This window comes from Protopterus annectens, chromosome 10.part0, assembly GCF_019279795.1.
Source record: "Protopterus annectens isolate FY-2018-M chromosome 10.part0, PAN1.0, whole genome shotgun sequence".
NCBI classification, from domain to species: domain Eukaryota; kingdom Metazoa; phylum Chordata; order Ceratodontiformes; family Protopteridae; genus Protopterus; species Protopterus annectens.
Window position 1 is genome coordinate 190,162,380 of NC_056744.1, and position 27,053 is coordinate 190,189,432.

The 27,053-nt window shown below is 39.8% G+C and overlaps 1 protein-coding gene across 2 annotated transcripts in view; it reads right to left on the reverse strand.

Moving 5' to 3' along the window:
* Positions 1-27,053, reverse strand: part of KIF19 (kinesin family member 19) — a 1,202,512-nt gene that overhangs the window by 720,260 nt on the left and 455,199 nt on the right. For both annotated transcript variants that reach the window (XM_044085136.1, XM_044085135.1), the window contains exon 3: positions 23,705-23,815. In XM_044085136.1, the coding sequence (XP_043941071.1) occupies positions 23,705-23,815 (111 nt within the window). The remainder of the gene's footprint in view (positions 1-23,704; positions 23,816-27,053) is intronic.

A 27,053-nucleotide genomic window follows, 5' to 3' on the forward strand; every position in this document is an offset into this window, starting at 1 on the left:
GGAAATAAAGGCCTATTAAGGTAGGGTTAAAGAAAAAACAATGTGATATTTTCTTTGGCCACAGATGCAAGATCGCTAGGAAGCATACATGAGTGTTGAATTCTTTCTGGGATGGGGTTTTTATTCACAGTTTCAACTCTACCCTCAAAGTAGGAGTTCCATAAGGGGTTAAGGCTTCCTTAGGGTTGTCACTAGGGTGCAAATATTCTGGCAATCATGGTAGATGGGTATTAGGTCTATTTATATCGCCAGTGAGCGCATGGACATTGGGATCAATATATGAGTGTGATAGCCATTTCTGTGCATTTAAAGTGTTTTTTTGATTGTATCTGCTTTATTTTCTGAAAAAAAAAAACATACTTGTTTTCCTGCCCTTCTAAGCTAGTATAGTCCATTTTTCTGGTTAGTGCTGAATTCAGGGCTGTGTTACAAGTTTCTGTGTTTTCCAATACCTTACTTGGATAGAAGGAAGTTTCTCTGTTCACCTGTGAAAGAGGGGAGCTTTGAGCAGCCTATCTGTCCCTGGAGGAGTGGTTTCAGCCCAGAAATTAGAAGTTTATTGGCCATTTTGGGCTAATTTCTGTCTCTTTCATTTCCCTGCTATAAAACCCGCATTTGCGAGGTTTTTGCACTTGTATACAGTTCAGCAAGCTCCTGCCTGGTGCCCTGCAGAGTTCTACAGCAGCAGAGAGACAAAAGAGAGACTTTGGAGTGAATAAGTATCATTTTTCTGCATTTCTTGCTGCCTTTGGCTAATTCCACCTAAAACACTGATTTTTTTTAGAGTTTCTGTGATTTAAAAAGCTTGTTTCAGCTACATATTGCACTTATTTTACTGCCTGCATTTTAACAAAGTCATTTATGTGTTTAAATTACCTGTTTAACTGTTGTAGGCTACACACTTGTGTGTGAGCCATTTCTGTGCATTTAAAGTGTTTTTTTTGATTGTATCTGATTTATTTTCTAAAAAAAAAAAAAAAAAAAAAACATACTTGTTTTTCCACTTTTCTAAGCAAGCATATTTCAGGTTAGTGCTGAATTCAGGGCTGTGTTACAAGTTTGTGTTTGACCATACCTTACTTGGATAGAAGGCAGTTTCTCTGTTCACCTGTGAGAGAGGGGAGCTTTGAGCAGCCTATCTGTCCCTGGAGGAGTGGTTTCAGCCCAGAAATTAGTAGTTTATTGAACATTTTGGGCTAATTTCTCTCTCTTTCATTTCCCTGCTATAAAACCCACATTAACATGGTTTTGAGGGCCAGGCAGCACTGGTTAGCTAGGGTACAACTATTCCCAGCTCCACAATGTCTACTCTTCAGTTTTTCCCTTGGAACTAGACAAACTTTCAACTTAAGCACTCAAACTATTCACTTCTCAGCCCAGCACTTGCTCAAAACGCATAGCAAGCACTAACAAACCTTAGCACTAGACCCTCTATATTGTAGAGAAGGACAAGGCTCTCTATTCGCCCTTACCAGCCAATCAGTAAAACAGTTCACTGTACTTATCCAGGCATGTCCAAGGGGCAGTTTCAGGTGTACTCTCTGGTCCAATCTGGGCATTTTGAGGCAATGTTACAACTGCGTCATGTACACAGACAACCCTCTCCTAACAGCAAACACTAATACATGCGAGAGATGCAATTATACAGCCAAACTGGAGGCCAAGCTCTCTCAACCCAAGACTGGACCAGACAGTCAACAGGAGAAGGGAATTACATGCATCACACCATCAGTCTCACATAGACCTATGAAACCAGCGCCGGCAAAAAACACTCATAAACACACGGAAACATACTCAGAGGATCTAAATAAAAATCTGCAAAAGCAACAGAGACCTCCAAAGCAGACATCCAGGCAACCTCCACTCCCCAACACAAACCATAAAACACATACTACACAAAACCAGTGTGCCATGCAATCACAGCCCTTAAGACAAAATAACATACCCAACACACTAATAATAGATGACTCTATAGTCAGGCATGCTGACGTCCCACTCACTAGGCTGAACAAGGAGAAGGTCACTGTTAGCTGCCTGTCAGGTGTCAGGATCTGCCACATAACACAAGCACTCAGGTCACTCCAGAACAAGTACAAATATGACTCTATCATTGTCCATGTTGGTGTGAATGACCTGAGCTGTACCTCCCTGGACTACATGAAATGAGACATGGAAGAGCTCTCTGATCACGTAGCCCAGCTCAGTATGACCCTGACCTTGAGTAGCATCCTGCCCTCACCAAGAATGATACCATGGTATAAAGAAAAAATTATCAATTTCAACAATTGGCTAAGATTCTGGTGTCATTCAAAGGGGATCAAGTGTCTGTCAGCCTGGGATGACATGATCGACAAGCCACTCTGCTTCACCAGAGATGGCTTGCACCTGTCACCCTTAGGCTTTCGAATACTGGCCAAGGCTCTTACCACCCCCATAGTGCCTTTTTTAGGCAAGGCTCAAAAGACAAACCCACCAACGTAAATAGCACAAGTAACAAAAAACTGAGTGCAATGCTACTCAATGCCAGAAGTCTAAACCTCAAAATGCATGCACTCGAGGTATTCCTCAGTATGGAGAAAATTGATATATGTGCAGTAACAGAAACCTAGTTTAAGGCTCCAGAGAGCACCCCAGTACTACCAGGCTACAACTCATACCATACATTTCAGCCACAAAACCCAGACCCAAATACAAAAGAAGGGCCATACCCATATTCATCAAGGATACCCACACCTCCAGGTTAGTGGCACAGCACGATGGTTCAGAAATCATCCACATGGAACTAACAATGGGCAAAAATGCAATTCAAATTATAGCTTGCTACAGATCACCCACCATGTCCCAGTACTCCCATTCCGTATTTCTGGAAACACTGGGAAACATAAAGGTCCTACCAAACACCCTAATATTGGGTGATTTCAATTACCCTAACCTTAACTGGGAGAACTACTCAAGTACTAACTCCCTTGCCCAACATTTCCTAGAATTTATAAACTCATACACCCTGGATCAACTGGTCAACACCCCCACCAGAGATGACAACATATTGGACCTGGTCATCACCAACATGGGCGACCGGTGTTCCACACCAGAGGTCAACCCCTCGCTGGTTAGATCTGACCATAAACTAATAACTCTGGATAGCCACATTCCACCCCCATCCCCGGTCAAAGAAACCACCATGAAAAACTTTTCAAAGGCAAACTTCACATTACTTAAGACTGAGGTGGAAAGTTTCAAAGCCCCCATGCTAAAGGATAATGCTGCCCAAGCTGCAAAATCCTTTACTAATGCACTATACAGGCACCTACAAGAAGGCATGGATCATGCTATCACAAGCAAAACCAAAACTCACTCCTCCAAGACAAGGAAACCAGTCTGGTGGACCCCTGCCATAAGCAAACTATACAATAGGAGGAGGAACCTAGTACAGAAAAGAGTAAAATCCCAAGAAGGGAAGACATCCCTGATCAGTATCAGCAAGAAACTACGATCCCTCATAAAATCATCCAAGGCTACCTTTGAAAGAAAAATTGCCAATGACTCCAAAGATAACCACAAGGCATTCTTTAGCTATGTCAAGAATCTAAGTGGCAGTTCTCAGATCTGCTCAGAGTTAGTGCAGAATGGCACAAAATACACTGAACCAACCAATATTGCCAACATCCTGGCAGACAGGTTCAGTGCAAACTTCAACCCCCTCTCATCCCCAGAAGGGCCCATAACCATACCAGAAGAATGTAGTGCCCCTGAAATCACCGACACTCAGGTTAAAACAGCCCTCTCCAAAGCCAAAAACACAGCATCAATGGGACTGGATGGTGTCCCAGGCTGCATCCTACACTAGCTCAAAGATGAACTAACCACTCACCTAAACACACTGTTCAAACTCAGCCTCTCCACAGGATGCATGCCCATAGAGTGGCGCACAACAACAGTTATTCCACTCTACAAAGGCAAAGCAACAACAGACCCTGGAAACTATTGCCCTTTAAGCCGGACTAGCTTGGTCTGCAAGGCTATGGAGCGCATCATCATGGATCTCATTAACAGAGACATTGGGAACCTCGAAACTCTGGACCCTACCCAGTTCGGCTTTGTTAAGGGCAGATCATGCCTCCTGAATCTGGTGGACTTCTTTCAGACAGTTACCAAGGCTATAGATGAGGGAAAGGTAGCTCACACAGCCAACCTAGACCTCTCAAAGGCCTTCAACATCATTCCCCATTCTGGTATTATAGACAAGCTCACCGGCCTGAACATAAACCCCTACGTCACGAGATGGGTTGCCAACTGGCTCACAGTCAGAACCCACATGGTAAGAGTTGCAGGAGCTAGGTCTGACTCTAAACTGGTTACAAGTGGCATTCCCCAGGGCTCAGTCCTAGGACCCCTCCTGCTCAGCATATACTTCTCAGAAGCACAGGCAAGCACAGGAGGATTATGGCTGACCAAGTTTGCAGACAACTGCAAACTAGGGGCTATAATTGACTCTCAGGCTGACACAGACATCCTCCAAAAGGGTCTCACTGAGACAGATACCTGGTGTCAGAACCATGGCTTCAGGCTAAATGCCAAAAAGTGCATATTCATCCCCTTTGGAAAAAACAAAATACCCACAAACTACCACATAGGTGGTAGCCCCCTAAATACAGAAGATGTAATAAGGGATCTGGGGACCCAAGTAGATAGTAATCTCTCCTTTGATAATCACATTGCCAAAGTGGTTAGAAAATCCATGTGGCCCACCTAATCACAAAAGGGTTTGCATCCAGTTCAAAAAAGGTCATTGTGCCACTTTATGCATCACTCATCAGACCCATCATAGAGTATAATGCCCCATTTGGGATGTACCTTACAAGACACCTGCAACAGCTGGAAAGACCTCAGAAATACCTCACCAAGAGGATCACTGTCCAAAAACAGATGCCCTATGCAGCTTGACTGAAGAAACTCCAGCTGTAGTCGGTTGCATACCATCTACTCAGAGGTGATCTCTGCCAGACATACAAGGCCATGTCCAACCCAGAATTGGTGGACATGCTCCACCTAAAGAAAACCATATCCCCTTGAGCCACACACTCTATGAATCTAAACCTCACCGCAGCAGTAAATAGGACATTCTGGAGGGATAGATTCCTGTCCCAGAGACTTCCCATGTTCTGGAACAAGATTCCAATCTACATTAGACAGAGCTCCTCGACAACACTCTTCAAGAGAAACCTTGACGAGTGGATGGGAAACAGAAAGTTTACCCCGGGGATCACTTCAATGGCTTTGCTGGACAGAGGCACAGGGAACTAATCTATGGGGGCGGCGAAAGCCAATACATTCTGGCTAGGCTTATAAATGCCTTTAGGCAGATAGCCTAGTACCTACCTATGACCCTAATAAAGATGATCCTACCTTTTTGTCAACCTATCTGAATCCCTAAAGGGAGACCCCAACAAAATTATCCTAGCCAGTGAATTTTATGTTACCCTTAACTCTGTAGGTGGCAGAAGTTACTCAAAGAGTGAGCAGGATATCAGAGCTCAAAGGGCTTAGAGGCCAAGGATCATCTGGGTTTGGTGGAAATCTGGAGAATAATGAGTCCCTATAGTTTATCTTATACATATAATTCCCCATGGGAACTTCGTGTAGGCAGATTGGTTCTATTTTAGAATCAGCTGAGTTAAGTAAAATAGTCATGAGGTCAATATAATCTCAGTGCCTGTGTCAGAACATGAAGCATTGTCACTAGGTTTTTCCCAGACAGTGCTCCAACATCAATGAGAAGAAAGACAGCACTATATATATATATATATATATATATATATATATATATATATATATATATATATATATATATATATATATATACATACATATACATATTACACTGTCCACCTTCTAGAATGCCCATTATGACCTGGTGGGAATCCCTCAAACTTGAGCTATGCGGCATCTGTATTTGGGCCAAAGCTTCCCTTCCTAACTTACTGGTGGATAAAATCCGGGAATTAGAGACTCAAACTACATGGTTATTGAAAAAATTCAAAGACACTTAATTTAAGAATCCCCAAATCATAAGAGAATGTAAAGTCACCCACCAGTGCCTAATATAAATGTGATGGAAAAAGCACCATTATATTGTACTTGGAAAGGGCTTCAATCCAGTCATGGGAAGCAGGAAACAGACCACACAAACTGCTGACACACAGAATCAAGCTCTGAAGAAGTGTAACTGTAATCTCTGGAATTAGAAGCTCTGTGTCCCAGAATCATATTAGCTACCCTAAAAGCTGCAATGATACATTCAAATCTTTTTTTCAAGGAGCTCTGTGCTGAGTTAAGTCTAAGCAGGATATCTTATGATCATCTTTGGCAGTATAGTTTTGAGGCTAACACCCCAAAATGCAGAATGCACATAAATCAGCCTTACAAGCACCTATTACTGAAAAGCAAGTATTGAGCTCAATTCACTGTATAATGTGAGGGAAGGCCTTGCCAGATGGCCTCAATGCAAAGCTCTATGCACTACTGAAACACAGTCTAGCCTCAGGACTAAAACTACGTTATAATTTCTTTGCCCACTCTCTGGCAACAAATCAGTATTCTATTTCCTCTCTAATCACAGTTCTCCCCAAACCAAATAAGGACCATACCTTATTAATGATCTACAGATGCATCTCACTTTTGAATGTAGATGTAAAGATCTACATTAAAATATTGGATACAAGGTTAGATAATATTCTTCCTCAGTTAGTTCAACACACCTAAGCAGGGGTGATCTTCTTTTTTGTAGTTATGAGATGAACTACAAAAATTAGTTTCCAAAGATTGATAAACAATGTAATAACATTTTACAAAACAAAATTTGAAAATTGAACAGGGACTTGGATCAGTATTCCAACAGTAAAGCACATCTGTGGCCTTCATGTTACCATGGTTATGTGAATGAAAACCATGACAGTATGGGAAGGGAAGTTCCGCCCCAAACCACTGGAAACAACACTACGTCTCAGCACAACAATCATGGTGTGGTCCCTTTAGAGAATGGTGGCATTCGCAGATCAGAGAGGATATCCAACAGGGAGAAGGAACGGCATGGGAATGGTCAGGAAGAACAGTACAGGAGGGAAGAAGCCAAGCCGAAGAATTATAAACAGTGGAATCGGAGACAAATGACTTTTTAAATGCCTCCACTGGCTCTGAACTCAGTGTTTTACCATACCCCCCTGCTCTAAATGGTGAAAGAGACTTTATTTGTTTAACTATTCACAAAAAAGCATTAATGTAGATCATGCCAATTTACTGTCAAAAGGCTTGACTTTTGTGCCGGCGAAAAGAGCAAGCATTGTACACACTGTGGTTGATTTAAAATTGTACTGTCGCAAATCGAATTTAAGTTTAACTATGGGTGACAATGTTCAATATGAAAATGTATTATACAAGCCTAGTGTTTTCAAACCCCCCCCATTGCATGGTTTAATTCAACAGTTCGAAAAGATATGTGAGTTAGACATACGGAACATACTTAGTAATAAGTGTGAAAATGATTTTGCTAACTTAAACAAACAAGAAAGACAACTGTTGAAGGATGTTAGTGAGGATCATAACATCAGGGTAATGAAACCGGATAAGGGAGGTGGTCTTGTAATAATGGACAGAATTGATTATTTGAACAAAATGAATCAACTACTGGTAACTGAAACATATGAAGAAGTATCTAAGTGTGAAATTAATGTTGCTTATGCTAAAATTGATAGAGCATTGCTTGATATGGTAACCAAAGGGAAAATTTCAGAGAAAGAGGTTGGGAGGGTGGCCTAATGGTTAAGGTGTTTGCCTTATAAACACAAGGTGCAGGGTTTGAGTCTCACAAGGGATAATTGGCTAGGCTTAAAATGGCATGCAAGGGCAGTTAGCCTAGTACTAACCTATAAGTATATGCTAAATGAAACACCAGTGTTAGCTCAAATTTTCAGAATTCCAAAAATACATTTGGATATTAACAACCCACCCTTTAGACCGATTGTTGATGGGGGAGGTCTAAGACTAGCCCCATAGCAAGGTTTTTAGATATTAATTTAAAAACAGGTTTAGGTAACATCAAGCAAATATGCCGAGATTCATGGGATTTTTTAAGTAAGATAAATGAAACAGCATTTAATCCCCACAGCATACTTGTTACCATTGATGTGAGGAACCTATTTTCTGTGATTCCTCATAGGGAAGGGTTGGAGTATTTTGAGCACTAGTTAAAGTATTCCACATTACAAATTGGAGAGTAACAGTTATGGTGCATTTGATGGAACTGGTTCTCAAGCATAATTACATTCATTTTGAAGGACAATTGCACAGACAGACTACAGGTATAGCAATGGGGGTGGCTTGTGCCCCCATGTTCGCAAATTATGTAATGGCCGAGTGGGAGGAAAGATTCATCCTGAATAGCCCATTTGCAAAATCTTGGGAGGTATATACCAAATTTTTGGACAACATTTTCCTTCTATGGAATGACACCATTGATAATTTAAAAATCTTTCTTGACTGTTTAGACACTACTGTTGAGTTTTTGTCTTTTACTTCACACTTTAATAGTGAATATATTCATTATTTAGATATAATGATATATAAGGATAGAACAGAGAGTAAATTTGTGTCTAACATTTATAGGAAACCTACTTTCTCTAATACCTACCTGCTCTTCACCAGCTGGCATCCTATGCATCAAAAGAAGGCGGTTGTTAAGGGCCAGCTGGTGAGGGTGGCACATATGTTATCCAACATGAAAAACTTTATGAATGAATGTGACAAGGTTTTATCCATGTTTAGAAAAAGAAGTTATCCACAAGGATTTTTGGAAGAAATAAGAAGAGAAGTAGTTAGGAAAAAGACAAAATAGTGTGTATTTACCAATATTGGGAACTGATGGTGAGGTTACCATAGTAACTAATAGAGAGCAGAGGTCTAATAATAAAAGTTTCATTTCCACTCATAGCCTAGATAGTAGGGCTATTAAAAATATTATAGAAAAAAACTGGTACATCTTTGCGAGTGACTTGGAAGTATTTAGTAAGCTAATTGTAAAAATGGGCAGTAAACCAACCTTTGTATATAGAAAGAGTAGGTCTTTAAAACAAAATCTGGAAGCTGTGTACTTTAATGGCTCCCAAAATATACAAGGCAATGGCACTAAAAAGTGTGGAGTTTGCCCACAGTGCTCATATATTATGACCTGTGACTATTTTACAGTGAGAAATGTCACTTATTTGACAAAAAGGAGGCACAATTGTGAGACAAAAAATGTTGTCTATCATGTATATCATGTGCAAGTTTTTATATAGGTAAGACCATGAGAAGGTTACGAGATCATATATATGAGCACTGCGCTGACACTAGAAATTGTAAATTGAGTAATGCTTTGTATAGACATATCAGGAATTATTCCACTCATTCTTTTAAGTTTATGGTAGTGGAGAAGGTGGTGAAGGATTTTCAAGGGAGGGTGGTTGATGAGCACCTGGATATGGCTAAATTGAAATGGCAAATTATACTGAATGCAACTCACTATCCAGGTTTAAATGACACTTTATCTATACACTCTGTCTTAAAATTGAGCAATTAGAGGTCATAGGTTCATAGGTAGGTACTAGGCTATCTGCCCGAAGACATTTATAAGCCTAGCCAGAATGTGTTGGCTTTTGCCACCCCCTTAGATTAGTTCCCCTGTGCCTCTGTCCAGCAGAGCCACTGAAGTGATCCCCGGAGTAAACTTTCTGTTTCCCATCCACTTGTCAAGGTTTCTTTTGAAGAGTGTTAGCGAGGAGCTCTGCCTAATGTAGATTGGAATCTTGTTCCAAAGCATGGGAAGTCTCTGGGACAGGAATCTATCCCTCCAGCACATCCTATTTATTGTTGTGGTGAGGTTTAGATCCCTAGAGCATGTGGCTCGAGGGGATAAGGTTTTCTTTAGGTGGAGCATGTCCATCAATTCTGGGTTGGACATGGCCTTCTATGTCAGGCAGAGATCACCTCTGAGTAGGCAGTATGCAACCGAGTACAGCTGGAGTTTCTTCAGTCGAACTGCATAGAGCATCTGTTTTAGGACAGTGATCCTCTTGGTGAGGTATTTCTGTGGTCTTTCCAGCTATTGCAGGTGTCTTATAAGGTACATCCCAAATGGGGCATTGTACTCTATGATGGGTCTGATGAGTGATGAGTGGAGGGGCACAATGACCTCTTTTGATCTGGATGCAAACCCTTTTGTGATTAGGTGGACCATGTAGAAGGATTTTCTAACCACTTTGGCAATGTGATTATCAAAGGTGAGATTACTATCTACTTGTGTCCCCAGATCCCTTATTATGTCTTTTGTATTTAGGGGACTACTACCTATGTGATAGTTTGTGAGTACTTTGTTTTTTCCAAAGGGGATGACTATGCACTTTTTGACATTTAGCTTGAGGCCATGATTTTGACATCAGGTATCTGTCTCAATGAGATCCTTTTGGAGGATGTTTGTGTCAGCAGGAGAGTCAATTATAGCCCCTAGTTTGCAGTCGTCTGCGAACTTGGTCAGCCATAGTCCACCTGTGCTTGCCTGTACCTCTGAGAAGTAAATGCCAAACAGGAGGGGTCCCAGGACTGAGCCCTGGGGACTGCCACTTGTAACCAGTTTAGAGTTGGACCTAGCTACCGCAACTCTCACTATGTGGGTACTCTCTGTGAGCCAGCTGGCAACTTATCTTGTGACGTAGGGGTCTATGTTCAGGCTGGTGAGCTTGTCTATAATACCAGAATGTGGAATGGTGTCAAAGGCCTTTGTGAGGTCTAGGTAGGCTGTCTGTGCCACCTTTCACTCACCTATAGCCTTGGTAACTTTCTCAAAGAAGTCCACCAGATTTAGGAGGCATGATCTGCCCTTAACAAATCCGAACTGGGTAGGGTCCAGTGTTTGGAGGTTCCCAATGTCTCTGTTAATGGGTTCCATGATGATGTGCACAAGAGCCTTGCAGACCAAGCTAGTCAGGCTTACAGGGTGACAGTTCCCAGGGTCTGTTGTGGCTCCAACTTTGTGGAGCGGAATAACCGTTGCTGTGCACCACTCTATGGGTACGTAGCCTGTGGAGAGGCTGAGTTTGAACAGTGTGTTTAGGTGAGGGGTTAGTTCATTTTTGAGGTCATGTAGTATGCACCCTGGGACACTGGCCGGTCCCATTGATGCTGTGATTTTGGCTTTGGAGAGGGCTGTTGTAACCTGAGTGTCTGTGATTTCAGGGACTCTACATTCTTCAGGTATTGTTATGGGCCCATTTGGGGGTGAGAGAGGGGTGAAGTTTGCGCTGACCATGTCTGCCTGGATGTTGGCGATATCGGTTGGTTCAGTGTATTTTGTGTCATTTTGCACTAACTAGATCTGACCATTGTCGCTTAGATTCTTGACATAGCTAATGAATGCCTTGTGGTTATCTTTGGAGTCCTTGGCAATTTTTCTTTCAAAGTTCACCTTGGAAGATTTTATGAGGGATCATAGTTTATTGTTGATACTGATCAGGGATGTCTTCCCTTCTTGGGATTTTACTCTTTTCTGTACTAGTATCCTCCTTCTATTGTATAGCTTGTTTATGGCAGGAGTCCACCAGACTGGTTTCCTTTTCTTGGAGTAGTGAGTCTTGGTTTTGCTTGGAATGGCATGATCTATGCATTCTTGTAGGTGCCCGCAGAATACATTAGTAAAGGATTTTGCAGCTTGGACAGCGTTATCCTTCAGCATGGGGGCTTTGAAACTTTCCACCTCGGTCTTAATTAACATGAAGTTTGCTTTTGAAAAGTTTTTCACGGTAGTTTCCTTGTCCGTGGGGGGGGGGGGGGGGGGGCAGAATGTGGATATCCAAAGTGATTTGCTTATGGTCAGATCTAACCAGTGATGGGTTGACCTCCGGTGTGGAACACCGGTTGCCCATGTTGGTGATGACAAGGTCCAATATGTTGTCACATCTGGTGGGAGTGTTGCTTAGTTGAACCAGGGCATTTGAGTTTACAAATTCTAGGAAATGTTGGGCAAGGGCGTTAGTACTTGAGTAGTTGTCTCAGTTAAATGATTTTACTTGTGGGACTAGGCATGTGATTGTTTTTTAATTTTTTAATTTTAATTTTGCATTTAAATAGAACAGTGTTTTAATTTTATGAGTTCTGATGAAGTTCCAGAGGGGATTATTAAACAACATTTTTATTCTACAAGATTGTCCTTGGTGGTTTCGGAGTGCTGGGTTTTATTGATTTATCTGCTCCATCACCTAAGCAGGGTTTGTTAAGAGGAGAAGCAACCCAGATAATTTTCTCACCCTGCTACTTTACTTTCAGGGCTTAAACCATGTGCCTGAATGGGTCTACTTCACATGATCAAACTTTTAAATGTTCGAATTTCATATGGCCGAGACCATAAGATCGAATTTTCAAAAGTTCAAACATGGTAAAAAAAAAAAAAAAAACTAAACATTTCTAGCAGGGAGGCAAGCCACCCTACTCCTCTCACATGGGGGGCTGCACCCCCTCACACCCCTCCTCTATTTAAATATACCAACTTCGAGATAACACTACATTGTGGAAAAGGGGAATCTTCCCATTCCATGCTGTATGGATATCTCCATTCAGACTGTTCAAACATTTAAAAGTTCAATCATATGGTTTCGGCCATATGAAATTCGAGCTTTTAAATGTTCGATCATCTGAAGGGGACCAGCCTGAACCTATATCCACTTTATTTGTACATTTTGAAAAGGCTTTCTACTCCAATAAATGAGATTACCAGTAGTGTGAGTGTGTCATGACTAAAATAGACTTCCCCATAGAATTCATATACATGGTTAAAGCCCTTTATAAAAAAACAAGCATCTGTCATCAATAACAAGTGTCTGACCCTTTCCCTTTAGAGAAAGGTACATGAAAAGTCTGCCCCTTTCTCCTGCACTTTTTCTTTTAGCCATTGATCCACTCAACAAGATGTTAAACTACTCTTCCCTATGGTTGCACTGGTCCCTATATGGTATAGAAGCTACAGATCTCATATTCACTGATGATTACCTGATCCTCAATAGCGACCCTCTTCTCAATCTTCCTTCTGTCTGAACATTACTGAGTAAATCTAATGATAAATCAGAGTTGCAAGTTAATATGTCCAAGATGGAATTATTTCCAGTGAAACCAGCTTCTTTGTCACTTTCTCTTGTGTGCACACCCTTCTACCTCCAATTGGCTACATCCCACTCTCACTATCTGGGCCTTAAAATTCACCCAGAGATCTAGCAAATATTGAAACTTTATCTCCAGGACATATGGGATAAGATATATAATTGTGTTCTCTCAAGGAGGAAACTATACTTATCCATAATGGGATGCATTTCTGTGATCAATATGTTCACCCCCTCTTTGTTTTATATTTTCAAGCACATTCTTATCCCATCCTCCTATTATTTACTCAAGATGATAGAAAAATGAAAGAAAATGTTTAGATGAATACATTTGGGACAGAAGAAGGAAGACAGTGAGACTGGCATTGAGGGTAATGCTAATGTCATATACGGGCTTGAGTATTTCTGACTGGAGGAATTATGCTAAAAGCCTTCCAGTTTGCTCATTTTTTTTAATTCACATGATGATCTACCCTTATGGGCAACTCTTGAAAGGAAGATATTGGACTTGATATCTTTGTGGCTTGTCAGTTGATGCCCCAAGTCTCTTCCCAAGAAACTTATCTGTTGGCACTCCTTGTATCGCACCCACTTGGCTCTTAAAGCAATCTCTAAGATTATTGGTTTATCAGGTATATGGGGCCCAACTGTCACTCTATGGAGTGACCTTCATTTTCTTTGTGACATGACCCTATAAGAACTAGGTATTGATTAATTTTTCAACTTCACAAGTAAAATAGGAAGAAAGCAAGAGATTCACAGCTTTAAAACCCTAAGCTGTATTTGGAATCTCCCATGGAGTTCCTTCTAGAAGTTTCTTCAACTTTGCTCCTAACTTCCTTAAAGGATGTTCTGATGTTTGCTATATAGAAAGGTAAAGGATCAGTATGTATATAGTTTGAAAGGGAGATCTGCTGATCATATATTGCAAAGCTATATGACAATCTGGCTTCCATCAAATCTTCATTGTCCCATAAAAAATCTATGATGGTCTCTTTGCTGGAATCCTGGCTTTTCAAAATTGGCAGTCAATAAATCTCCAATTATATTAATTCTATATCAGCTGCTGCAAGGTTTCAGAGGAAGTTTCCTTATGTGTTTGAAAAGATGGTGCTTCTGTTGCATGAAGACTACTGGATGGGGAATGCCAAGAGAGGTTGTGACTCTGCAGAAAGTAGCACTTGTTAGGATTTAGATCTTCCCAGCTCAGTATACTTCATAAAATGTGATACTTTCCTACAGTGTTCAGCTTTTGGGAAAAGTGGCAACATGCTTCCAAAAAATCATAGGGCTCACCATTCCAAGCTCTAGAATAGCCCTTTGGGTGTGTAATAAACTGAATCTTGGAGTGCAGACCCCCTTGAATAAGAAAAGGTTACTGCAAGTTTTGGGTGTAGTAAGGGCATACATCACTTTAGAATGGGGACCCCCACTTGTCTATCATATATTATATTCCTATAGAGGGAAGATTAGAATTGGATATACAAAGGAGACCAAAATTCCACAGTGAGCAAACATTAGTGACTTTTACATTGTCTGCATACAAGTTCTAAAGTCAAGCTAACTGCACTGATTTTCCTAGTGAGCTTTCCTATGCTTACACAAAATGGTCCGTGATCTACCCTGTGCACACTTATTTTATGTAATCATTTTTTATGGTGAAAGGAAGCACAGTACTTCTCTGTAACCTTTATAGCTTATTACTAATTACAGTTTAGTATGAACTCTTCTCATTTTCTCCTATTTCTTACATTTTTTTCTTTGTACATAGTTACTACTGCTGTTTTTTATAATGAGCTTTGGATGTTTTAAGCCTGTGTTTTGAGACACAGTCTTTTATTCCATATGTTTTATATTATACTTGCTTACTGTTTTTAATTGCAATGAGTTAATAAAGCTGATAAAAATACTATATGGTATGCAAAAAGTTGTGTTTAGCAAAATGGACCTTTTTAGCTTACTGATGTTTACTGCTTACAGTTTAGTAAGACCTCTCTTATCTTCTCCTATTTCTTAGATGTATTTCTTTGTAAATAGTTGTTATTTCTGTTTTTTATCATCAGTATTGGATGTATTAAGCTTCAAATACATTTTTACATTTAATTTGAGACCATTGTCCTTGCACCAATTGTTAACATGGTCTAGCCCATATTGGATCACCTGTGAGTAAGTGGAACATCAATTAACACTCAGTTAACAATCATCTGAAAACTTAGATAATCATGGGCCAGGAGTGTTGTTGTGAAGATTTGAGAGATATATACCAAACATGACAGGCCCAAATAAAGAGCCATGTGGTACTTCACTAGTATTTTTTTATTTCAGAAGTGATATCTGCAATTCTAAAGATATGGGTTCTGTCAGACGATCAGTTAGCTATCTACTACTCAACATAAGAATTTATACTCAAATTACCAGTCTGTCAATAATATCTACATGGGGAATAGTAACAAAGGTCCTGGCTAGGTCCAGACAGAGCAGGTGTCTTTGACACAGAAAGCAGATGGTGTCCTGATGATGTTAATATTACATGATTATAGAAGGTAAGTCTTATGACCCTTACAAATTAGAAAGAAGTGGCTTTACTCTGTTCATGGATAAACTGAACAGGCTAGGGTAAAGATGATATGCAATTAGTTTAGGCGGTGATTTTAATGCTATGTTATGTCGCAGGCAGGATAAAATCCCAAGAAGAAGAGGACATTTGTCATAGAATACAGCTTTGACAGAAATGAAAATAAAATTGTTTTAATTGATAGACGCTGGCACTCCTCGCACCCAGATGCTAGAGAACATATGGCTACAGAACTTGTTTTTATGGCTGCATTAACTACTCTTATGGTTGGTGCAGTGCTTTTCCTAATGCTGTTGAGATTGGTATGATTCCCACAGTTCTGTCAGATCACAGTATGGCAGTCTTGGATATGAAAGGTTTGATTTGGCAACATTAGGTTCCAGAAGGAATGCCATAGATATGACAGTTTGGGGATGAAAATAGATGAGATATGTTGATTAATGTTGCTAAGCAGGTCTGGGAAGCTTCAAGCTGTTAGTCTGATATAAAGTTATTAAGTTTAAGTTAGGTAAAGTGAGTCTATACTAGGTACAGGATAACAGAAGCAGGTTAAAACAGGAAATGTGTTTATTACAAAGTAAAAATGAAAGGGACATTTGTTGTGTAAAATACATAAAATTGAAAAGGGATAACTACACTTCCAAATTATTCATACTAACTGGGAGAGCATACATGAGTTTTCTTTTGTTTTGTTTTGGTGGTAGGGGTTGGAGGCAGTAGGCATATCCAAAGTTAACAGCTAAATTGCAAAAGCACAAAATAAAGTAATATGTGAGCAATTTACACGTTGCAGAACATGTCTCATTTTTATAAGCCCTTGCTGTTGAGAACAGATTTTGAGAGGATAAAGTAGAGGCATTTATATGACACTTCAGGGTCCCCAAGCAATGCAAAGTTACCTTAAATTGTCGAATAAGGCTGAGAATTTGTAAGCCATTAATTATTTAAAGAGGAATGTTCCGTAACTTGAAGACCTTTAAGATTTTTAAAATGGAACTGGCAAGGAAATTGCTGTCATTTTCAAAAGAGATTTTGGATTGGGCAGTTTCCTTAGCTGATGCTCTTAACATCAACAGTGCCTTTTCCAGAGTAAAGCGTAAGGAATACAAGTCAACAGTGCCTTTTCCAAAGTAAAGAGTAAGGAATACAAGTAACCCAGTGTGACATAGACTCATTATCATTACTAACCTCTGACATTACATCATTCCCTTCAAAGGTGCTCTGGAAGTTTCTCTGACATTACATCATTCCCTTCAAAGGTGCTCTGGCAGTCTGCACTCTAACTTTCAATGGATGGAGTCTAAGCCTTTTGACAGAATCGGATTATGTCCTCACATTTCAAACAAATATTCATATCTCTAGAACCACAGGGGCTACTAAAGAAGTGTAAATGGCAAACTCTTCAGTACAAACTATTTTTATAATGGTAGTGTTCTTTTTGTTATATGTCTTAACCTGGATTTATAAGTCACACATAACTATCAAGTTTGTGATATTTTTAAACAACTTTTACATATCTCAGCAACTACTCAAGTTTCACACGTACTGCTGGTAGCATTTTGTTCATCCAGATAAGAGCTTTCATATGAGGTGAATTGGTTCTGTCCATGGTACTTGGTTGCTGGGGTATTTAGAAAACATGAAAGTTATGACATCATAAATAAATATTACATGAATAACAATTAATATCTCTAACTGGATTAAACAGCATTCATATATCAATACAGTTGTGCTTGGCATCGTGTAAGCTTTACGGTGAAATAGTTTAATACTTTTGTATGTAATGTAGATTTGGAATTATTGCAAATGTGAACAAGCAATATTTGATGCCTAGCGACATCAGTAGGATGTAACTGCAGAAACACTTGGAGGCATCACTCTGCTTTAATGGCTTAAGACATCTGCTAGAATTTTAGCTTTAGATTCAGAAGATGTGGTTCCACCTTTGGTTGCACTGCCTCAACAGGGCTTTATCAAAGCAAATCAAGGTGTCGATATTATATCTTTCTAATATGAAAAAGTTGAGTCAGAAGGTTAGTTTGGCAAGGACAGTGCTATTTATAGAGTATCACAATGTCTATTTTTTTATAGAGTATCACCATGTTTAATTCTTTGGCACAGAAGGACCTTTTTTTCCTTTTGCAAATTATTGCACAAGCGGATATGAATGGGTGGAAACAGGTGCCATTTGAGAAAATGGTTACACATCAGGGTGTCCCCTGTTACCTTTATTGTTTATTCTGTGATGACACTTTCAGAACTAAATTATAGATGTTGAAAGGGGCATAGTAAGTCACACTAGTGGTAGTAGCACAGATAGTGTTAGATAGTGTTAGATGTATCATTCACAGGTGACTGTATAGTTCGGCTAAGGAAACCTGAAATGCATCTGCCTATGTGATGGATATTCTACACATTTCTGGAAAACACTTCAAGGATTTGTGTTAACAGATACAACTTGGTATTTTTCTATCAACGACGTGTGTGTGCGCTAACTCAGCTGATGGCACAGGAGCAGGGCTGTAGCAACCACTTTTGCCATGAGGGCTCCCATCCCCCACACAAGAGGACAGGTTTTTCCTTTTACAATTATGATATGAAGATTTGTCAGCAAATTGATGTATTCAGCCATGATTAATCCAAGTGTCATTAATGGTGACTGCTTTTAATGTTAAATATTGAGGAAAAATGAAAACTGATTTAAATACAGATCTATAATGGCATGTCTTTAAGTTGAAACAAGCACAGGCTTTGGAGGATTATGCACATTGGTTTTATGATTTTTGGAGGCCATTTGCATATTTTGGGGAAAGCTTATTTGGAAGGTGATTTATTCTTCTTTTCTTGGTTATAATTTCATACTTGCTGTTTCCTATTTATCAGTGTTGTTGCTTTGTTTAAAATATTTTGGTTTTCTCACCAGCTTCTGTGCCTTTTTTGAAAGCTATGATGTCTCATTAAAGATGTTTATAAATAATACTGAGTCAAAGGACAGAACACACACACACACACATACACACACACACACACACACACACACACATACACACACACACACACATAGAAATACTAGGTCAATGATAGCACCCTCCCCCACTGTGAGGTCTTCCCTAGTGAGATCTGACCACAAATAAGTCTCATTCGAAGTAACTATCACACCAATCCCACCCCTCCCCCAGCAGCAACTAAACTAAAAAAAGTTCTCCAAAGCAGATTATAACCTATTATGGGATGGTACAAATAGCTTCACTGCACCCCCCCCCCCTAGATGGAACTGGCAATTTTTCTGAGTTGTACACCAATGCTTTATACAAATACCCGTATAACTGCATTGACTCAACCATACCTGATAGGACCAAAACGACCTCCTCAAGGAAGAGCAAACCTGCCTGGTGGACAAATGCCATTAACAGGCTTTACAATAAGAGGAAGAAATTGCTGTCTAAGTGTAATAGGGAGCGAGGCCTCCTAAACTGTAAACACTCCCTCCTCAGCTTAAACAAGCAAATAAGACTTCTTCTAGAGTCCTCCACAGCAAACTACAAATCCAAATTAGCTTCCTCAACTAAGGACAACTATAAGGCATTCTTTAATTATGTCCACTGCCTAAAAGGAAAGGCCTAGATTTGTGCCGAACTGGTAGTTACTGATACATACATACTAAGCATGTGGACATAGCTAACCTGTTGACTGACGGGTTTGATGAGAACTTCACACTCTTGTCACCACCACACTTACCCCATGACATGCCTACCACCTGTCGCCTACCTTGTATCTGTAAAGAGCAGGTCGTAAACACCCTCTCTAAGGCCAAAAACACAGCATCTATGGGACCTGATGACATCCCACGCTCTGTCCTACACGGGCTCCAACAAAAATTAGCAACAACATTGGGTATTCTTTTCAATTATAGTCTAAGTACTGTCTTCATCCCAGCTGAATGGAAAATGGCCACCTTTATTCCCTTGCACAAAGGTATTGCTTCCACTCATCCTGGAAACTAAAGACCTATTAGCCTGACTAGCCTTATCTGCAAGGCCATGGAGTGAATCATCATGGACCTTATCAACAAAGATATATGTAATCTCCAAACACTTGACCCTACTCAATTGGGATTTGTCAAAGGGAGATCATGCCTGTTAAAGCTGGATGACTTCTTCGAGCCAGTCACCAAGGCCCTGGACAAGGGGAAATCTGTGCATACAGCCTACCTAGACTTAGCCAAGGCTTTTGACAGTATCCCCCACTCAGGCATCATTGATGAACTCACCTACCTAGGTATAACTCTTATATCATTAAAGGGTCACTGACTGGCTCACTGATAGAACACATAGAGTCATAATGGGAAGACGGTAACTTATACAAGCATGCATTGATAGCAGTAGATTGTTTTGGTGACTGCCAGCTAATTAAATGGTGATACTCACCAAAAATATAATCAGACTGAGTTGAAACATGAGGGCTGCTGTTTTATTTTCTCCTTTCTGACTTTCAGCAAAACAGCCAAAAGTATGATCAGCTGGGGCTGGAAGATGAGGATCCCTTTTCTGTTTTTTTTTCCCTCCCTTCTCTAGCATGCAGTGACTCTGGACCTGGTTATAGTAAGTAATAGAAATGGAAGGGCACATGTGAATGTTTGTGTTTGTGTGTGTGTGTGTGTGTGTGTGTGTGTGTGTGTGTGTGTGTGTGTGTGTGTGTGTGTGTGTGTGTGTGTGTGTGTGTGTGTGTGCGTGCGTGCACATGCACGTGTCTGTGTGCATGTGTGTGACTTTCTACAAAACAATATTTTTTTTTCAGAAGTGTTCTGAATGGATATTGAGATTAATTTTTGGTTGCTTTGTTCATTCAGGAGACTTTGTGCCAATCAGTTAACCTTGATCTATATTTCAACAACACAGGAAAAAACAATAACACAACATTACTGAAGCAGCCCTTTATTTGCCAGCCACTTTTGCATTTACTTTGAATCTTATGCAATTGCTATTTCAAATTTCACAGAATCTGGTGTTTCAAAACAGCAATCCTTTTTTTTAATTTACTTAAATAGTGGTCGGTTTGTGATAGCTCCATGACTGCCATCCTGAGAAACTAGACTTGAAGAGTGGCCTAAGTGGTGGTGGGCAGCCAATATGGACTTAAACATTCCAGAAGACAGTGGTTTGTGCATTTATTGCTGTGACAGCACTGCCTTGGGGAAGTCCTCAAATGTGCAGTCTGAGCACTGGCAAAGAATGTGCTCTGTGCTCTACCTCAGATGATACAATTTTCGGAGATTCAGACTTCATATGGTCGAGACCATATGTTCAACTTTCAGAAAACTCAAAGCATTTGTATGGAGATTGTTGTACAGTGGGGAGTGGGTAACTTACCCTTTTCCCCACTGTACTGTGATCTCATTGTTGGTATATGTATTTTGCAGGGATGTGGGGTGCAGGGTGGCTATCCACCCCCTGCAAAATTTAATTTTTTGTTGTTTTGTTTCATTTGAGTTTTTAGCTTGAGTTTTTAGCATGTTGAACATATGGTCTTGACCATATGAATTTCAAATTTTTGAAAACCTGATCATCTGACATAAACCCACATAAACAGATATACAAATGCATGCACCTGCACTGGACTTATAGTACTATAACACTGCATTGCATCTGCCAGCTAACAGGGTGAAAAAGCTTGGTACATAACTGAAAAATCTGAATCAGCTGTGGATGTCATAATCCCCAAAGGGGAAAAACACATAGGGTGATTTGGGAAGGTAAAGCCAGGCCAGATTAGGTAATGAATGGATCAACAGATTGTTAAGGGATGCTTGATGATTAAAAGCCTGTTAAAGGTCAAAAAACAGTAGCATGTTTCTGAGTAAAGCTACAGAAAGTCAGTTGCCCTTACCTACAAGGAAACTATGCTGTTTACATACCTCAAGCAAACTCAAGTTCATAAAGGAGATTGACTACATTTAAAATACTTTATTGCTGCAATGTTTGAAAATAGAAGAAGGTAAATTTCACAGATGTTCCTGGGCTGTATTCATTGTGGTGCTCTGAAAGGTTCTGAAGCAGTTCTGCATTCAAATTGGTTAATTAACAACACTCATCAGTTGCTTATATGCCAGTTTCAGAACAATTAGTGATGAATGGAATCTTTAGCTGTTCATCTCTCCGTAATTAGGCCCTAAAATGTGTAAAATGTACTCCCGGTTTCTTTTTGAGGACAGTAATCTGCATGTGTTTGTATATTAAATTTATGTTACTCCCTGGCATTAGCCAGCAGGATTTTCTTTGCAGTAGGAGGAAATCTGCTCAGCTTAGCCATAAATTTGGATTTCTTTCTACATTGCCTTCAAGGAGAAATGGTAAAAAACAGCTTTCTCTGAGCTTCTTCACAGACACAAAGGAATATGGGATGCTTTCCGGTTGCCACATTACTTGGTTTGTTTGCTACACTTGAAAAAAAAGACCTACAAATGTATTACAAACACCAGCATAATAGTGTACAGTAATCATCACTGCAAAATAAAAATCATGTTTTTCTGTAAGTTAAGTTAATATCATACTGCACTAGTTAAAATGGCTATCTCTCATGCCAGAAAAAAATAACCTGACCAGAATTTTGGGCAGCCAGGTATTTTCAGAAAATACGCAAAATTCACCTGCAAATGAATTATAAAAATCATATGGGCTTATAAAGTTAGGATATCTTTGGAAGTATTGTTTTTCACATACATTCTCTTATTTTCCTTATTTTCTTCTCAGTCTGGTTGAATCTTTTTTTCACATTATCTGCTGCATACTCCAGCAGCAAGAGAGCGCTTCCCTTCCAGCTTCATTTTTTCTTAACTACATTCCAAATTCTTAAAGGCACATTTCCCTATCTCTGGCTTTAGTCAGTGTAATCTACTTGTGGGAAAAAAAATTAACATTCATATGTCCAAGCAAGAGTTGAGAAGGAAACTTAATTCTAAATAAAAGTGATCCCCTATCATGTTGTGAAATGTCCCGAGTTTTGCAGCAAATGCTGGAGAAGAAAGTGTTTTCTCCTCTGCTTTTAACAAACTATAGGTATATTATACCTCTTACTCAAGGAAACGACCTTGCAAGCAGTACTAATGCTGGTCAGCAATTAATTCCTCCATACAAGACTCATCATGCCCAATGCCACAAAGCTGCTTTCTCTCTCACTCTTTCATTCTCAGTACCTGTAGTTTTTAAAAGAGGTCGCTGAAGGTCAGGACGCCCTCCTACATCTACCTGATGTAACAGAAGGTTTGTAAAAGTATGACCCTGACCTGCATGGGGCGTGTCAGTAACTTTGTCCGCATAAAGATTTTCATTTAGTATTGCAGCACTTTATCTGGGAGACAGTCAAGGTGAGTAACACTTCTGAATCGTGTAACCCTTGCACGACAGTGTGTTTAGCAGAAACACAAGACTGCAGATAGTGCTGTTCTTGTACTCTATAAACTGTCAGTCTCTGACTGCCTGAGAAGACTGTCTGACACTTCTGTATCAAACTGTCATTTCTGGGCACCTGAGCCATGTTTCATCATTATTTGTATTACAGCTCACTTCTATCATTTCTCTAGTCAGAGGTGCAGCACTTGATATCACTTACTGAGACTAACAGTGCCCCTACCATGTACAAATCCCCAGACTCAAAATCTAAACAGAACTGTGACGTCCTGTCCGGACAGCTGATTACCACAGAATAGTCAATCATCAAAATGTTACATTCATGTCATAAATACCTAGTGACAAATAGTGTGCTATGTCATCCATCTAAGGAATGTGACATACTGTCAGGCCAGCTGATTAACCCTGAAGCTGTGCTTCAAAAAGTTACATTCATGTCATAAATTCACACTGGCAAATAATATGTTATGTCATCCACATCATATATGATAATGACATTATATGGAGTTATAAGAATCAGCCCCATGTCAATGAATACCTCTCACCTGGGTAGCAGCATAGTCAAATGCTACATCGAAAATATAAGATTTTTCTCGTGAGCGATGAGCTCGAAGGATGTCATCAGGGTCTTCCATTGGATCCATCAGCACAACCACCTGCAAGGATATTAAACTGATAGTTAGAAAAAAATAAATAAATAACTAAAGAGAGAAGAGCCAACAATTTGCTGAAATGTTTGATGTTGGATTGCACTACTTATGATTACAGCTTAAGTGCAGTTCAGCATCTCCATGCTCTGATCTGGTGGTTGTGCCAAGTTCTAGGTAGTGCAGTGTTGTTATGTTTACCTTTCATAATTATTTACCATGGGCACAATCATCCCTGTTCACCTTTCAGCAAAAAAATGGCCTTCTAAGCAAGGAGATCCCTTTCTAGCATGCTGCTTCATGGCCCAGAGCTGACATACCAGCTTCAGAGAGGTAAGATGACTGCTCCCAGATTTAGATGTCAACCAACTAAAGGCAAGATGGGATCAAGGTTGTATAGCCTGACTGGTTAAATACAGCAGGATTATTCACCAGTCAGCCTACTTTATTTGATTTATACCCCCTCACAAAATTTTAAAATTCAAGAGCCAAGGACACAGTGATCATTAAAAGGTTGGTTACTTTCTAGTATCATGTACAGGGTGCACATAGAAGGCCAACAAGCTGAGAAACAAGTTTATTCTTGGTCAACATTTTGTTTTCTGGACTAAGCACTCATCTCTTCTCCCCGTTATCTCTTGAGGTATCCATGTGTTCCTATGACGTATTACAAATTTTGCAGTATCAATGTCTAAAAGAAAACAATAATTTGCCTCATTCTATCTTATGCTACTTGCTGTTAACTGTGCACATGTACTAATTCCAGGATTCCAGCAAACACAGCAATCTCCTCAACTCTCCTGCACAGCTCATACCAGGTTATGTTATCCTTCTAATCTGAAGTTCGACTTCTCATTGTGACATTACAGATAAATATTTATGTTCTCAATCATATTGTTGCTAGTACCAGTAAGAACAGTTCGTAATAATTTGGCAGTTTAATGTACACCACTCCAACACAGCTCAAAGAAAGTTTCTTTCTGTATTTAAAATAATAACATGGACGATTCACTATTTTCTACAGTATATCAAGCAGTTGTAGTCTGCACATTTCTGAGTTAACATTGATTGCAGTGCTAGAAAGGGTTGACCTAAGCAATTCTTGGACCCAGTTTGGACCATTTTGTAGGGCCTCCATGTCAGCCCTTACTTACCATCTCAACCCCTTCACTCATCCACTTTCAGTTCCCAGCTCTCACCTCCAATGCCCAATTGTCTCGGATCAGATAACCAAAATGTATGAGATGTAACAATGCACAAGTCAGTGGGGATGGGCTTAATTGTTGTGGGAAGCCTTGGGGTCCTAACCTCTGTTAGGTATTCTCTTCTCATGTTATCTTTTCATCTTTCATGAACTTCCTATTACCTCCTGCACCTGCCAGGTTAATCCTCATACGTTACTACTTTAAGTGTGCTTTCACAGACCTAACTGAAATTGTTAAAACACATCAAAATGCTTAACAACAATAATAATCTTAGCTATCTCCTTACAAACGGTAATGCTCAATTTACACACCACCCTACTTACAACTATTTTTGAAAGTTTATTTTTATTTATTTACTTGTTAAACTGGGTAAGTGGACTAATGCTTGCAGATCATTTCCAGCTATAGCCTAGGCCACAAAGCCAGCTGTGAATATTACATGCAGGAAACATTTAGAGTAACCATTAAGCAGCATGTTTTGGTGAGAAGGAAGACATCTGAATGCCTTTAGAAAACTTACATGAATGCATTGAAAACATGCAAAACCCATACTATTTGTCGACCTTTTCTACAATGTGCTTCCTCAAAAAAACTCTTCCTCAATCCAGTCCAACATTTTCAGTATCTAGGTTTGTTCTTGTCCTTCTGCACTATGTGACTCTAAAACTGTGGAATTACTGCATTATCTTTTTACAGCCAAACTACTTATTTTAATGTTTTTTTTTTTTCTGGTTTGACCAAGTTGAATAATTTTTCTGTCTGCCTCTGCCTCCTTCCACTAAGCACACAGACTAATGCTTCATTTTTCTGGGTTTATTTCACTCCTATCTGTACTGCATCATGTGTTTCTCTGTTATACCTCTGAAATGATAATACTCTATCACTTGTCATAGTGATCAGAAATTGCTTCACATCACTGTACCTGTTCACTTTTTTTTTTTACCTTACTAGTGTTTGTTTTCATGGTGGCTTAGGCTGACCGTAGTTATTTCTTATAATGACATCATGCTAATCTTGCATCCCATACCAAAAAAGGAGCAAACAAAAACATAGTGCCACTGTCAGTCTTCGTATTAAACCTGGTCTTATTGTCTTCTGTGACAGGAATTGAATCAGTACAGACAAGTTAGTCCATATTCATTGTTGGGTTGAAAATCCTGCTGAGCACTCAGCAGCAGCAGCAGCAGCAGCAACTGACTTCTCCAAGAGCATGAGCAGTTAACACTGACAGTCATGTGAGTGTTGTGACACTACAGTATTAGTAATACGAGACTAGCCACTAGTGCAGTGCATGACAGGAAATGTAGTCCACTCCACTAATGATACACATAGCTAATGTGGAAGCTAAACTACTAGTAGGAAAATGCCTTGCACTTGGGTGTAATGGCTGACAGGCAAATTTGGTAGGTAACAAAAGGCATAATGACTGTGACACCTCCCATAGTAGTGAGGCCCTATTGGGAAAAAAAAAGTAATGTCTTTTGGCTTTTCCTGGTTAGGAGTCATCACAGTGGAACTCTGGTCTTCTTATGATTGGCAGTGGATTTTTATGGTGCTGAGTTGCCAGCCTGACGCCCAACCTTCAAAGTAGGCACACCCATTCATGCACACACCTACCTGCATGTCTTTATATGTCACTCGGCCATGGGGAGGACATGCAGACGCCACATAGAAGGTGCTCCAGCTGAGAATTGAACAGGAGAACCTCTTCCTGTGAGGCAACAACACTAACCGCTGCACCACTGTGGCCCTTACAGTGAGGCCCTATTGGGAAAAATAGGTCCAAATGGCCTAAGGCCGGCCTTTGTGTTAATAGGCAAAACTGTCAGCAACTGTAAATGAGAGGTTTACTGTTAAAGTCTACAATGCTCTCTTTTCTTCAAATTATGATTGCATCGGCTTGCTTCCTACTTTAAATACATTACTTTATATGGCAGCTCTCTTACAAACATTAACTTCAGTTTCATTCTTTCACTTCAGTACCAGCATCTTAGAATACATGGTTTTCTGTTTGATTCTGACTTTGTTATTTATCATTTTAA